A 13,888-nucleotide genomic window follows, 5' to 3' on the forward strand; every position below is an offset into this window, starting at 1 on the left:
CTATTTATTCACATTTACGCTGAAAATGCTCTCGTTTTTTCACAAAGCAGCATAAAGGAGGCGATATTTGATATTATTATGTAATTTTAAAGACAATCCATATCCAAAACCAATAGGGTTACCCCCCTTTAAGGGGATAAATGCAAGATGGCGGCTATAGTCTGGATACCTTCCTCGAGTCAGTAATTTAGATATTGTTTTTCGGTGTATCTCTAAATGTAATGATGAGAAGTATATAAAGTATAGGGCCTACATTTTCAGAAAAGAATTGATGCCAGGAATGCAACTAGCATAACAGATTTCTGCAAATATTAACAGTTATTGAGAAAGTCTTAAAATTTGATTTTACTTTCCTGTCTTTACTGACTCGAGGAAGGTATATTCAACGGTGAACAAATGAATCAAAACAAATGAATCAAAACAAATGATTTCAAATGGTTTTGGCATTTAATTGCTATAATAATAATTGCAATTGCAAATAGCTCTGTTGCTGGAAATACATTCAAATATTTCAAAACTGGTATCTGCATCATTTGATACCAAGTAATATTATGTACATAGTTTTTTTACTTAATACATAGCTATTACACACATTTGACTATTCCAGTTAAAAAACATACACCCCTGTGGAAAACACTACCTTAATATTTTCCAGACAGGGAGTGAAAAATTAATATTATTAATTAATATCTTAAAGGAAGATGCCCTGATATAATTGGAAAATCAAATTCTTTAAAACTTATGTATACCATGAAATGTTGTCCCTTTGAAGCATTCATGCAAAAAGAACAATCATGTAAATGTTCCTTGTCTACAGTGCTTTATTAATGATAAACATCATGATCACGTAATAAACTGATATCAATTGAAAGATCCTATTTTTCTCATTCAAGTACTGACATTAGGAGTTCCAAATCGTTATTTTTCGAAGATATCATCAAAAAAAAAAAACGTGGTATACCACAGATGAGACTAATTCGACAGTTTTTTAACGATTTCTTCGGAACTGTACCGATTTGGAACACCTGATTTCAATATGTTAATGAGAAAAATATGAACTGTCACCTGATACCTAAATCTGCATTTTGATAGGGTAAAGTTGGGGATGAGGCTGTCAATCAGGTTACCCACCTTTAATGGGCGACTCCATTTGACATCTACACCATGCACCACCTGTTTGGGACATAACGTGTGGGAGATTGCACGGGCATGACAGGGGGTGTATGGATTTTAACTGGAATACTCCATTATCACCCAATAATATGATAGATTTCTAATAAAATAATATCAAAAAAGGAAAAAGGAGTAGGCCTAGTTCTTCCCTTAAAACATGTCATATGGTGCAGTTACAACCCAGCAAATAGTGTTTTTAAAACTTCTTTTAAAAAGTTTTAATAACATTAAACGTCAGATTATTAAAATATTGGAAATGCGTATGATATGCATTGGTATCACCCGTGATATGGGACAATAGATGTAGCCCTACCTCGGGGCCTTATTTCTTTTTACACGCTTTACTCATAGACACGCTATACCCCGAGAACTGCTTAACTCACTAACCGCTACTGTCCCCGAGAAAAAGCTTTTTTTTCTCGGGGACAGCGGTTAGTAGGTTGTGAGCTGTCACTGGATTTTTAGCAGTTTTCAGGATATAGCATGATGTCTCGGAGTATATAGTGTATAAAAACAAAAAAGAGACAATGTGGTAGAACCACGATAGCCTACGGCTGTGTTTGAAGCAACACCTATAAGCTGGTGGAATGACACTCAGAAATCATAAGCCGTTTTTGAAATATGGCAGGCACAAAAGTAGAGGGCGTATTTTGAAGTGAGTAATCTTTTGTATGCTTCTCAGCCGGACACAAGATTACTCACTTCAAAGTACGCCCTCTCTATTTGTGCGCGCCATATTTCAAAAAGGCTTATGGCAGCATTGTTTTCTATTTTCCCCTTTTGTAAAAAGGAAAAACAAAATCTATAGGAAAAACAAAATCACTAGGAAACATGTTTCTACAAAACACATGATCTGTGACTGGTTGAGAAATCTGTGAAAAATATGTGTTGGATTACAGATTTTCACCATAAAACATATCGTGTTCACGTGCAAGGTACCTTAACCCCTAGAGTAGTTTCATTTTGCATTATTTCACACTTTCTAAGAGTAGAACACTGTATAATAGGCCTAAACATTTGGCCATTTTATTTTAAATCCATACACATCTATAGAAGACTTAACCATCTTTCACACAGGGAGTAATTATTTGAAACTAAATTGAGTTACACTGAAAAAAAATCACAGGGACACCTGTTAGAAGTCAAGTGTAAATGACACTGACAAAGGTGTTCTTTTGGCTTTAAACCTAGGTGTATCGGCAATGATACTAATTATGCTGTAAATTCATTTACGGTAACACCTAGGTGTCTGTCCGACACCTTCCAGTGATCATTTAGTGATTTTACACCAAAACCGGTGTAAAATTAAATGAAATGACTCCTAGGGTGTCAAAAGGTGGCGGGAAATGCATGCGCAGAGTTTTCGAGGTGTCAAAGCATTCTGACACCAGTTCGAGCATTTGGCAACATGTGCCTTGCACTATGGACCACAATGGCCTCATCCCAATGGCATAGTTCAATAACCTCAATTAAACAATCAAGAGTGCTAAATATGACCTCAAGTTGCAGAGTATGAGTTTATGTACTCAAACTTTTAAAGGTCGTTCAATGAGTGTACAAATGTTTTGGGGTTAAAGAACTGTGCCCTGATAGATGAGCATGTTGTGGATCCTAGTGTTGGCACACATAGAAGTTTCTCTCCAATCTCGTCACCATGCTGTCAATGCTATCGAGCCCGTAAGTATACCAAACTGCTACATTTTCAGACATATGACAATAATCATGATAACATAAGCGCAATGTAAGCTTTGATTAATTAATATTGCACCAACTAAATGAAGAAGTAAAAGAGATTTTTGGCTGTTGGATAGGTAAGCTTATTCACTAGTTGCATGATCGATCTGGTAAGCTTACAATGAATAGTGTGTAAAACAAAATAATGATATCATGCAATGGATGTCTCGGATTAATTTTCATAATTATTATCAAAAAAGGCTACAATCTAGCAAATAAATACACCCCAATTATGGTGTAAATTGATCTCAATGACACCACACCATAGAGAGAGTTAATTTTACACCCCATTTTGGGTATAATGACCTTTTTGGTAAATGGGTCCTCAGGTAGCCACCTTAGGTGTCAAAATGACCATGACACCCATGTTCTTATACCCACAATAGAGTAAATTTGACACCTTTGGGTGTCCACCAGGAACCCATTGTTTGACACTAGTTTTGGTGTGAAAATGACACCAAATTGTGGGTTTTTTTTCAGTGTACCTGAATGGGTGTCTCCATTCGACACCCCCGGTGTGAGAGATTATAGGTCATGTCTCCACAGGGTGTGTATGGATTCCAAGGGAGTGTTTGGAATAGCCTTCAATGTAACTGTTTCAAAATTATTCCTACCCATCAATTGTGATGTTTTTTGAAAAGCCTGCTTCTTCCGTGCAACATCGGACCCACTTGAAATAATCATGGATCTGTTTGATCGGCTATATACAACACACAATACATTATAATCTGAAAATGCATTATCAGAATCGTAGTACTATTATAATAATAAAAAATATAATATATCATTCTATCTTATCATTTTCATAATATTTAAATTACACACGTGTTCAATTTGGATGACAATAATGTTCTTTCATAACAAATCGACGTAATCACCGCATACATGTATACGGGCGAATCCCGGATAACTCTAAACGGTCCATTTTATGCACGGGCATTTCATATGCTAGGGCCCTAGCCTATTATAAGTACGTTTTATAGTAATCTGGTACCTGTATAAAGTAATCACGACGACTGATAGAAAGATTCCATATATGTATTTTTACTCTCGCTATTCAGTGACGTGAGTAGTCTCCACAGCAGCCAGTTTGGTTCCGCTCCCTCCACACAAACAGTCTGCCAATGGTCACGAACTGGTCCTTTTTGATTCGCTACGGTTTTCTGCCGACGTCATCCAGCTTGACGTCAAACAAAGCTTTCAATTGGTCGTTCGGCTAGACGGCTACTTTATTATTCATGAGCAAGTTTGACCCGCCATCTCGTCAGCTAGACTGAGGTCAATCAAGTTCCCGTATGTACAGCTCTACGGCTACTTACGTGTAGCCAATCAGAAACGGCGTTATAAGTGGCCATTGGCAGACTGTTTGTGTGAAGGGAGCGTAACCAAACTGGCTGCGGAGGAGACTATGACGTGAGTGCGTATTCCAACTGGGCGCAGATTGGAATCGCGAGCGTTCGATCAAATCACTTGTATAATGGCCTGTAATACGCACGCGTTAAAGATGACGCATATACTCACGCGTGATCTCAACGCGTTGACGTCACTGACTAGTCAAAAGTAAACATACCATAGGCCTACTGCAACTGTCAGACTGAGAAGACAACAATAGGTTTGTTAGCCAACCTCAGTGGAAAAGGAGGGGGGGTCACTCACTCTCAGGGATATGTGATCACCTTTTGACTTGATTTGACTATCAACAATGACCACTTTTTTGAATAATTCAGTAAAAAATATGATCAAATCGAGGGGTGACTGACACAAAGGCGTGACTCCAATTACATTTATATACCAACATTTTCAGAAACATGAGCACTTTCCAATAAACATATAGAAGTATCTCCATTTAGCAGCTCATTGAAATCAATGGCCAGTGAAGCGCAGCATAGACTTAACTACAAGTCAATGAGGACGGTTATCTTTAAACTCATTTTTTCAGAAAGGCTGAAATGGAGTTACGTCTTTGTGTCATTGAGTCCTCGACTACGAAATTCAAAGAATTGAGATCAAAGTATATTAAGATTATTATAATTGGCTAGTTTACGTATTCCAAAAGAATATTTCTCCCATTTTCTCTTTCATTAAGTTAATTCATTGATATAATAATTAATTGTAATGCCCGTGTGAAATAGAATAGCGTTGCCGCACTGCAAACTGCTGCATTGCGATATCGCAATAAAGTTAAATACATTTCAACTCGGAAGTGGGACGAGTTGCGACAAAGAGTAATTGAAGACCTGAGCGCACGAAGACCTTAAGTCCACTTGGCCCCTCAACATGTATACACTAAAGTTACGTATAGTTTCTAAGGGTTTTATAATGTTTTATACATGTTCCAGGGTGAAAACATCATGAAAGGTTGTGAAAGATTTGTTTTGGCCCCTGACCATGTATAAAACATTACCAAACTATACGAAACTATATGCAACTTTAGTGTATACATGTTGAGGGGCCAAGTGGACTTACGGTCTTCTTGCGCTCAGGTCTTCAATTGAATTGCAACGATGGAAATATTGATGGTGACCAACATAACCCCGGGACATAACCAAGGGGATTTAATTCAGCCATACTTGTGAAAGGTGGTCAAGATAATAGAACATTTTTCACCCTGGAGCGTTCGCGAAGATGTTTGGCTTGCATATAAACCTCTTAAAAAAGTACCGTAACTAATGGGAATTATTCAAAGACGGGCTAATGTATTACAATCTTAAAAAACAAGTATCAAAATAGAACCTTGAAAAGTTCTTAAACTGTTATGTGGAACCCCATAGGGTCTACTTTTCTGTATAATGAACCAAAAAGGTTCTAGAAAGGCTAGGAAATCTTTCAATTTTCAAGAACGAACTCTTTATCTCAAGGTTTCTACCCCGGGTTTTCTACATACATGACAGCCGATAACATTTATTCTGGTCAGTGTAAACCATTTTTACCCTGACGTGGCAGTGACGTCATTGCGCATTTCTGTAAAATGCGTTGGAAACATAATTTATTTCTGCGCATTTTGACACCAGAAAACAATAAGACACCGGTCAATTTAATGTAGTGAGGTCCAGATTTGAAAGTTTCACTTACAATACAAAAACACTCGGATATCATTACACAGATTTCCTTCCATTTTAACTGAATACAAATTATTAGATTTTACTGCAACTTTCAAATCTTGGATTGCATTGAACGCGTTGACGTTAACGCCCCATCAGGGTGAAAAATGTTCTATTATCTTGACCAACTTTTACAAGTATGGCTGAATTAAATCCTCTTGGTTATGTTGGTCACCATCAAAATTCCCATTGTAATTCGATGAGCACTATAATTGAAGACCGAATTAAAAAGACTAGTTTGCGTATGACGTCTTGTCAACCTGACCAAAAATGCCGTACTGCGCAGGTAAGCAAAAAAATCACGCCGGGCTTTGCACTGATGTCAGACACAAACTGGTCTTTTTAATTCGGTCTTCAATATTCCCTTTAATACCATGCTTACAATGCCCCCTGATTGGTCATTTGTATGTATGATTTGTGTAACCAATCAGAGTAAAGCAATTTTAAGCTCAATTCCCTTCAGCCCTACCATGCCTACTGACTGTTTCTTACCATATTTCTGATTGGCTCTATGTATGATATAGCTCTTTTTGGTAACCAATCAAAAATGGTTTTAAGATGCTGCATATTCAGCCGGTAGTGCCGATTGGGTTAACAATTAATATAAAATCTAACAACATATACAAATCACCATTATCTATTAAATCTACGAAAGCGCGTGTGAGAAAATTCAGCCAAAATTGTCACATAAGGCGACGAAAACAAACCTTGTTCTACGGGCGGACGGACCTTTCAAATATTGTCGGTCGGTCGTGCTTTTTCCCCAAAAAAAACAACCAAATCTGTAATATTGTTCCTGATATTTTCGAAATTTGGGTCGGCATTCATTTGTACAGGAACAATTTGTTTCCCACATTTTGGAAAATCTGGGTCGGTCAGGCCTGTAGAACATGGTTTTCTTTTTTCATCGCCTAACGGCAACTTGTGCAGTTTTATAATAAAATACAAATATAGTTTTCGAGAGTATAAACTGCTCGCATTTCAGAGTTGAAATAAGATGAATCAGGTCATTACAATAACACACATGATACTTGCAGATTGTTAGTAATAAAGTAGAATTGTGTAAAATTCTGTTTCGGCTAAACCAAGTTACTAGTCCAGTAATCCGAGTTCAATGAGTTAAAGGGAACCTTACAAATGCATTTTAACGTGGACATTAAACAAATCTCTAGAGTAACCTTTGGTCCATATGTCCAATTAGCATGATCCAATAACCAGGTACTATGATAAGCGAAACAAAACGTCATTTGAGAAGTTTCTTGAAACAAGATTAAACGGTATTATCCCGTAAGAGCAAACTATTAAACTGGGTTATTGAGTATATAGGATGTAATCTCGCCCTAGTGAAGTCTTTTTTCATAGACCTAGGCTTTCGCATTATGCGTGAGTGTCATCTTCTGCTTGAGGTACCGAAAGCTCAGACCTCTGAAAAGGACTTCTCTTAAGAAGGATTAAATTCTAGTCACATTTCGACCGACCTGGAGTACCAAGTAATTTCAAAATCAAAGTGAGTTATTGTTGCAACATTAATACGTTGTATTAAACTATATCTAATGTAGATTTGGCCCGGAGATTTGGCAAAGATATCGAAGCAAAACTTTAAAATAGAAACATCTATATAAAATATAGCAAGTAAGAAGATATACGCTTGAAATAAAATGCTCCCCAAGAGCTCCACGTGTAGCATCCATCTTACTTAGGTCGCCAACCTTTGATGAATTTCAAAATTTTGTTAACATCAAGTTCTGACGAGAAACCTAAATCACTTTTCAAGATTTCCCGCGTTAAAGTTACCAGCATGTCACCGTCTATACAGTGTTCTTTGAATCGTCCTTCGTATTTCCCAAGATTCATCAGTTTCAGTATCTGTATCACTTCATTCATAGTTAAACTTTTCAAATCAGTCGGCACGTCGCTCATAGAGTGGATGACGCGACCTGCATTGTTATTATTGATCACTTTAAAGTTATTCCTGGGACTGTTATTGGCGTTGAATCTGGGTTTCGATGTGTTCGCTTTCGGTAATGGATTTGGCGGAGCTCGCGGACCTGCGTTAAAATTGCCTAATTTTAAATTCCGTCTCTCCATTGCTTTTTGAAGTTCAGTTTGTTCCGAACCTGATCCGGAACTACCGGTACTCATTTTCTCCACAGTATCATTCGCTAGTACATCCCCCATAGATTTACGACGTTCCTGAACCGCTTTAAGCTCTCGCATCATGTTGTTCATTGGCGACTCCTCTTTAGGCGGCGGTGGTGGTCTTTCTGCACGCTGCGACGCAGGTTTCAGCTGTGCATTTGCTATTGAAGCCGCTAAGCTTCCAGGTGCGGGGGCGGAGCCACCATCCAATGGTGGCGGTGGTGGTGGCGGCGGTGGAGCACCTGGAGGAGGGGGAACTCCAGGAGGGGGAGGAGCTGCGGGTGGTGCTGGAGGTACCCCGGGTGGAGGAGGTGCAGGTGGCGGTGGTGCACCTGACGAAGAAGGTGGGGAGGGAGCAAACCGATTTGGCATAGAAGACTGAGCTTGTCGTGTAGGAATAGTGCTAATTGGAGGAGGTGATGGGGGCCGTTCATTTATGTGATGATTAGGGGGTTCCGCTCTCTCTGGGAATGAACCCCAGTGCGTCATCGGTGGCCTCGTGGCTGCGGCTGACTTGGATGGTAAAGGTGGCGCTTCGTTGTAATCAGGAGCGGGGATGTCAACTGGTGGTGCCAAGCCAGAAAAAACGTTATCGTTCTCAGAATGTATGGACGCGGTCCCAGCCGAACTCGGTGAACGATGGGCTATCTTTGACGGACCAGACGGTGCAGAAATATGTCTACTGTGTCGTGCTGCGGACGGGGATGAACCGAATGAAGGTGTGCTAGCACTCGTATGCATCGCTGACCCACCGCCACCACCATTATTGTCAAACGATGGATTAGATGATCCTATAGATCGCGGTGAGTCGAGTGACTTTTGTTGTTGTAACTGTTGCTGTCGTTGATGCCATTGTGATTGAAGTTGTAGCGGTGCTACAGGAGTACTGTGTTTCCGAACTGGCTCAGGCGTGTGCGAAATTGGAGTGTGATGGTGTACAGCTGAAGGTATATCTCCTACACTCTGTCTTCTTAACATCAGTCTATGATTCATCGAAGCTGCGTCTTCTCCGAGAGGCACAGTATCTTCCTCCTCAGTGGTCCCTGCTGCCTCCTCGGCGGCGTGTTTTTTCGCCTCATTTCGTAAGATAGACCTAGGCACAGTTGCACCCGCGTTCGACATGATCCGCCTATCATCAGCCGCATCCATTTCATCCAAAAGTGAATGCCGTCGTTCATGTGGGGTTCCTCCTTGGAACGTTGAGTTGTTACTATTGGAAGATGGTGCTTGTGGCGCCTTTCTGGATGGTGCTAATCCATTAGACGCGGCACTGGCGCCTAGTGTTTTTGAAGCACCTGCTGAAGCGCCAGCGGCGCCCTTTCCCTTATGTTTTAGTCTTGTGTTGCCTGCATTTATTACTAATGTCCCCGTGGGAACAATAGACTCGTAGTCTTCTTGTGTCCTGGCTTTGTCTAGGCGCTTGTCGGAAAAATATGTAATATCTGGAAGAGAAATAAAATATGATCATTATCAAACCCTATCACATTGTACAGTATGATTGAATTTTCTGAAGTATCAGATTTCAGAGACGATCCTGTGTCATATACTGGGGTACCCAAAAAGGTGGTTTGGTTACATTTTGATGTGCAGCTTGGATTTCAAAACACCGTCTCTTGAGTATTCCTTCACTTAGAAGATTCAATTAGGTCTTAAATTGAGGCTAATTTATTCTATATTACTCATGTTTTTATCCTGTTTTAAAATATTTTTAAATTATTTTCTTATGACGTTTGGCATGAAATGTGCCAAGGGTGGCTGAGGATTAGGGGGAGGGATTCATATCGTAAATTTGATTTTAAACCCCCATTAAAAATGTGAATCTAGTAAAACAATGTCTAAATGAACTCCCAGACAACTAAGCCAAGTAAATGAATACAGAAGTTCATTTAAAAGACCAATACTTGCTCAGAATGATTGTAAAACTTTGTGATTGTTTTTGCCCACACTCTCTCATTTTTTGACCGAATTCCATTAAATAAAAAGGTGTCAAAATGCTCAGGAGGACGAACCACTTCAAATGAGATGTGTAGGTAAAATGTTTGAACCATTTCATTTCTTTACTATATGTAACACAAAGGTACCCCAGGTTGTGACACGGGACCAGAAACAAAGTTCTACATGTGTTCATTTCACTAATTCGGGTAATTTGTTGCAATCAATAAATCAATCAATCAATCACTGATATTTATAGAGCGACAAAAACCAAAGCAAAATTGCACTAAGGTGCAATGTATATTATACGATAAAGGTTTTGCGCATTCTTTTCTTTAAATCAGTATGTTGATGCAAAATGATTGGCATATCCACCAGATATCCCAGCAAACATTAAACGTTTTATTGCCCGTTTAAAAACATTTTAATATCGTTCCTAACAGTTTGTAAGATGTTTTAGCTTAAAAATCAATTTTGGCCAGTTCTGTTGAGCTAGAATGTCCCAATTCTGTGAGGGCCTGCACACATTACGATGTCAAATCAAAAATAATGTGGAGCACGTTGACACTTATTTTGGTACAACTGGATGAAGGATTCCATAGTGGGGTTGTACCTCCGTAAGGCTGCGATCACATAGAAGTGTAGCCTATACGGTATTCGCTATACGATACACGCTCATTCGATCAGGCCTTAGTAAAGCCGTTAAATGCATAACATCAAAGTCACATGATACACTTACTTTGATTTCCGGGATAAAGTTCAAAGGTCACATGCTTGCCTACAAGCTTGCCTAATAATGACTGATATTTTGTCCATTTTTCTGGAGTACTTGTTCGAAACCCTTCTGCTATGTAGACGTCAATGGGTGCATAGAGAGGTATGTTGACTACCATGGTGTCTAAGTGATCTGTAGATGGGAGATAAAAATGTTTTATTGTGATGCTGAAATTAATGCTCTGCATGCTAGCCATAGGCTCCAACACAAGAAGTCCCAAGTTTTGAGATATTTTCTCAAAATATCAAGAGCTATCTCAAGAACCACTGAACCAATACTAGGCTTGTTTGTACTCATTTTAATGCATTTTTCATGCTGATTCCAAATATGGTCATGAAAAATTACATTTCTGAAATTTTTGAATTTTTAAGAATGTTTTGAAACATGTCGTCTGCGGTAGACACCCGCGTGAAGAGTGTTAAACAAAATTATTTAAATCAAGACATCTGGACTAACTATTTTTGATGACTGCAGTATCACGTCTCCCCGAGATGCATCATCAGGCCAAATGATCTGGCGGTGGACTATTGACCAGGTTGGTACGACGTCGCGGGAGAGTCGCCGAGGAAGTTTCTGATGGCTGCGTCGTAGGTGATTCAGGAAAGGTTGTGGTTTAGTCCCCTTCCTCGGTTGAATTCCTCTGTGACCCTCCCATGACTTCACTCCAGCCTTATCGCGCCCGGGCCAATAATTCAGCGTCAGATCATTTGGCATGATGTTACGTCTCGAATGAGATGTGATACCATGGCCATCAAAATAATAAGTCCACATGACTTGGTTTAGATAATTTATTTAAGAGTGTCACTATGGACCACAATAGCCTCATTCCAATTGCATAGTTCAATAACCTCAATAAAACAATCGGAGTGCAAAATTTGACCTCTGTTGCAGAGTATGAGCTTTTGTACTCAAATTTTTAAAGGTCATTCAATGAATGTGCAAATGTACTGGGGTTATAGAACTGAGCCCAGATATATGAGCATGTTGTGGATCCTAGTGTGTGGATGATTGAGAATATCCACAGATATATTATGATGGCCGTCATCATAGCGATGTGAAAACTTGTTGATGTTGATAAACCCCGAGACTAACAAACACCACATGTACTAATAAGGGCATGAGGAGGGGACATTATCTTGACCGTATTTAGTTTGGTACGAATACCTTTTCTGAAAGGTCATTTTTCAAGCAACAGAAAGTTGCCTCGTTTTGTGTACTTCCGTGTCAATGTACTTCCGTCTCAAATACATTGTATTTGTTTGTAAACATTCGTATATTTGGAAAAGTTTGTAAGACGAGCAGGCCGTGTAAGTCTATGGTGATTTCAAGCAATGTTTTCTATTTTAGAAGCTAGCGATTGTATGAAAGAAAAGATTATGAATCCAAACTTCGTTGATCAAGAAGTGCACAGAATAAATTAACTTTCTATCGCTGGAAAAATAATCCTCATGTACTTTAGACAAAAATGAAATCCAACCATCCGAAAAATACATTCCTATTTCCGGTATTAGTTTAACTTCTGGTGTTTAACTTTTCAGCAACATTCTTGTGTTCTTTCACTCTTTTTCCAAATCACCATCCCCCCCCCCTTCGTCACTGGCCTGCCTGGCAGTTTGTCATAGAGCCAATGGCTATATTCATGTATGATACAGATAGGGAATCAAGTTATAATTGAAGACCGAATGAAAAAGACTAGTTTGCTATGATGTCCTGTCAACCAGACCAAAAATGCTGTACTGCGCAGGTCAGCATCCAATCACGTCGCGCGTTTGCCCTGACGTCAGACGCAAACTAGTCTGTTTAATTCGGTCTTTAATCAGATTACCTTGTTCAGACCAGCTTTCCAGAAAGTGACCTTCGTTTGAGGAAATTGGTTGTCATATGTTGACAGTTTGGAAGGTAGCATGATATTATCGGGGGAGGGGGGTCTAGCGAGTTAGGGTCACGACAATTTTTTTCACTCATCCAACATAATTTTTCACCATCTTGGGGAGTTGTTTTTGTTCTTATGCATGTAAGTTAGATTTTTCGCACTAAAATGATATTGATACTGCACATCACCTAACAATAGTGGAAGACATCCCAAAAACAATTTCATGGGCGAGGCATTTTTTTCTCTGCTGAGGCAGCATTTGTTGCTCTGCTTTGTACATCAAGTTTTTTCCCCTTGGGTTGTGAATCTTTTTTTTTTTCAAAAACTCCCTACCCCCCTGATAATATCTAATGGTGCGTCCCTTAATTACGAATGTCATGCCAGAAACAATTTTGGCCATGGTATGGATGCATGACTTATTACCACTGTTTTCAACTAACATGTTGATAATAAACTAGGACTAATTTCTGTAAGGCGTCGGTATCGTAACGCCGATACTTTTGAGATATCTAGTATCATCTGCGAGCCCAACTTTGATATAAAATTGGATTGATTGAGCCCATATTTTAAAACTCATAGCAAAACCAACAAATATTGGGCGAAAAGCATCACATTTTATCATTATTAATGTGATGGATCCCGGGATGGATCCAAAATTTTCACACACTTGGATTTCATCAAAACATAATAATTACGGGCTGTACTTACTGTGGAATATCGAGTTGCCTTGTAGGTACGTAACTTCGTACATATTTTTTAGAGTCACTGAGCTGAATTTTTCTGCAACGGTGTTATTCTTTAGCTGAAGTTGAAAAGTTAAATCGTCCCCTGCGTAGAACTTGACAGGTTGCGGTAGTTGGCTTTTGTCTACCACGTCTCGTAAATACATTGGCCTGGCTTCTGTATGGTAGATGAGAACAAAAGAATGATGATCTGGGTTGCGATAGTTTATCTTGATTAAGGTTCATTAAGGTAATGCACCCACATTAGGAAATACTGCATAACTTAAAAACCTCCATGGTAGTGATGTTAAGCTTGTTGATCGTAAACTACTCCTCATTCCAGAAAAATGCAGCACAATATTTTTTTTTTGGGGGGGGGGGATTAAAAAGTATTATCATGTTTTGCAAAATGAACATAGCTAAATCCTAATCCTTTAGT

General features: G+C 39.1%; 1 protein-coding gene across 1 annotated transcript; it reads right to left on the reverse strand.

Annotated features, from left to right (window-relative positions):
* Positions 1-428: 428 nt before the first annotated feature.
* Positions 429-13,672, reverse strand: LOC140143907 (uncharacterized). The gene is made up of 3 exons (XM_072165735.1): positions 13,436-13,672; positions 10,819-10,986; positions 429-9,589 (listed from the first exon to the last, which is right to left on the reverse strand). The coding sequence occupies exons 1-3, from the start codon at positions 13,614-13,616 to the stop codon at positions 7,701-7,703; spliced, it is 2,238 nt and encodes a 745-aa protein (XP_072021836.1). The 5' UTR covers positions 13,617-13,672; the 3' UTR covers positions 429-7,700.
* Positions 13,673-13,888: the final 216 nt, after the last annotated feature.

Source organism: Amphiura filiformis, unplaced genomic scaffold (genome assembly GCF_039555335.1).
Source record: "Amphiura filiformis unplaced genomic scaffold, Afil_fr2py scaffold_32, whole genome shotgun sequence".
Lineage (NCBI taxonomy): Eukaryota > Metazoa > Echinodermata > Ophiuroidea > Amphilepidida > Amphiuridae > Amphiura > Amphiura filiformis.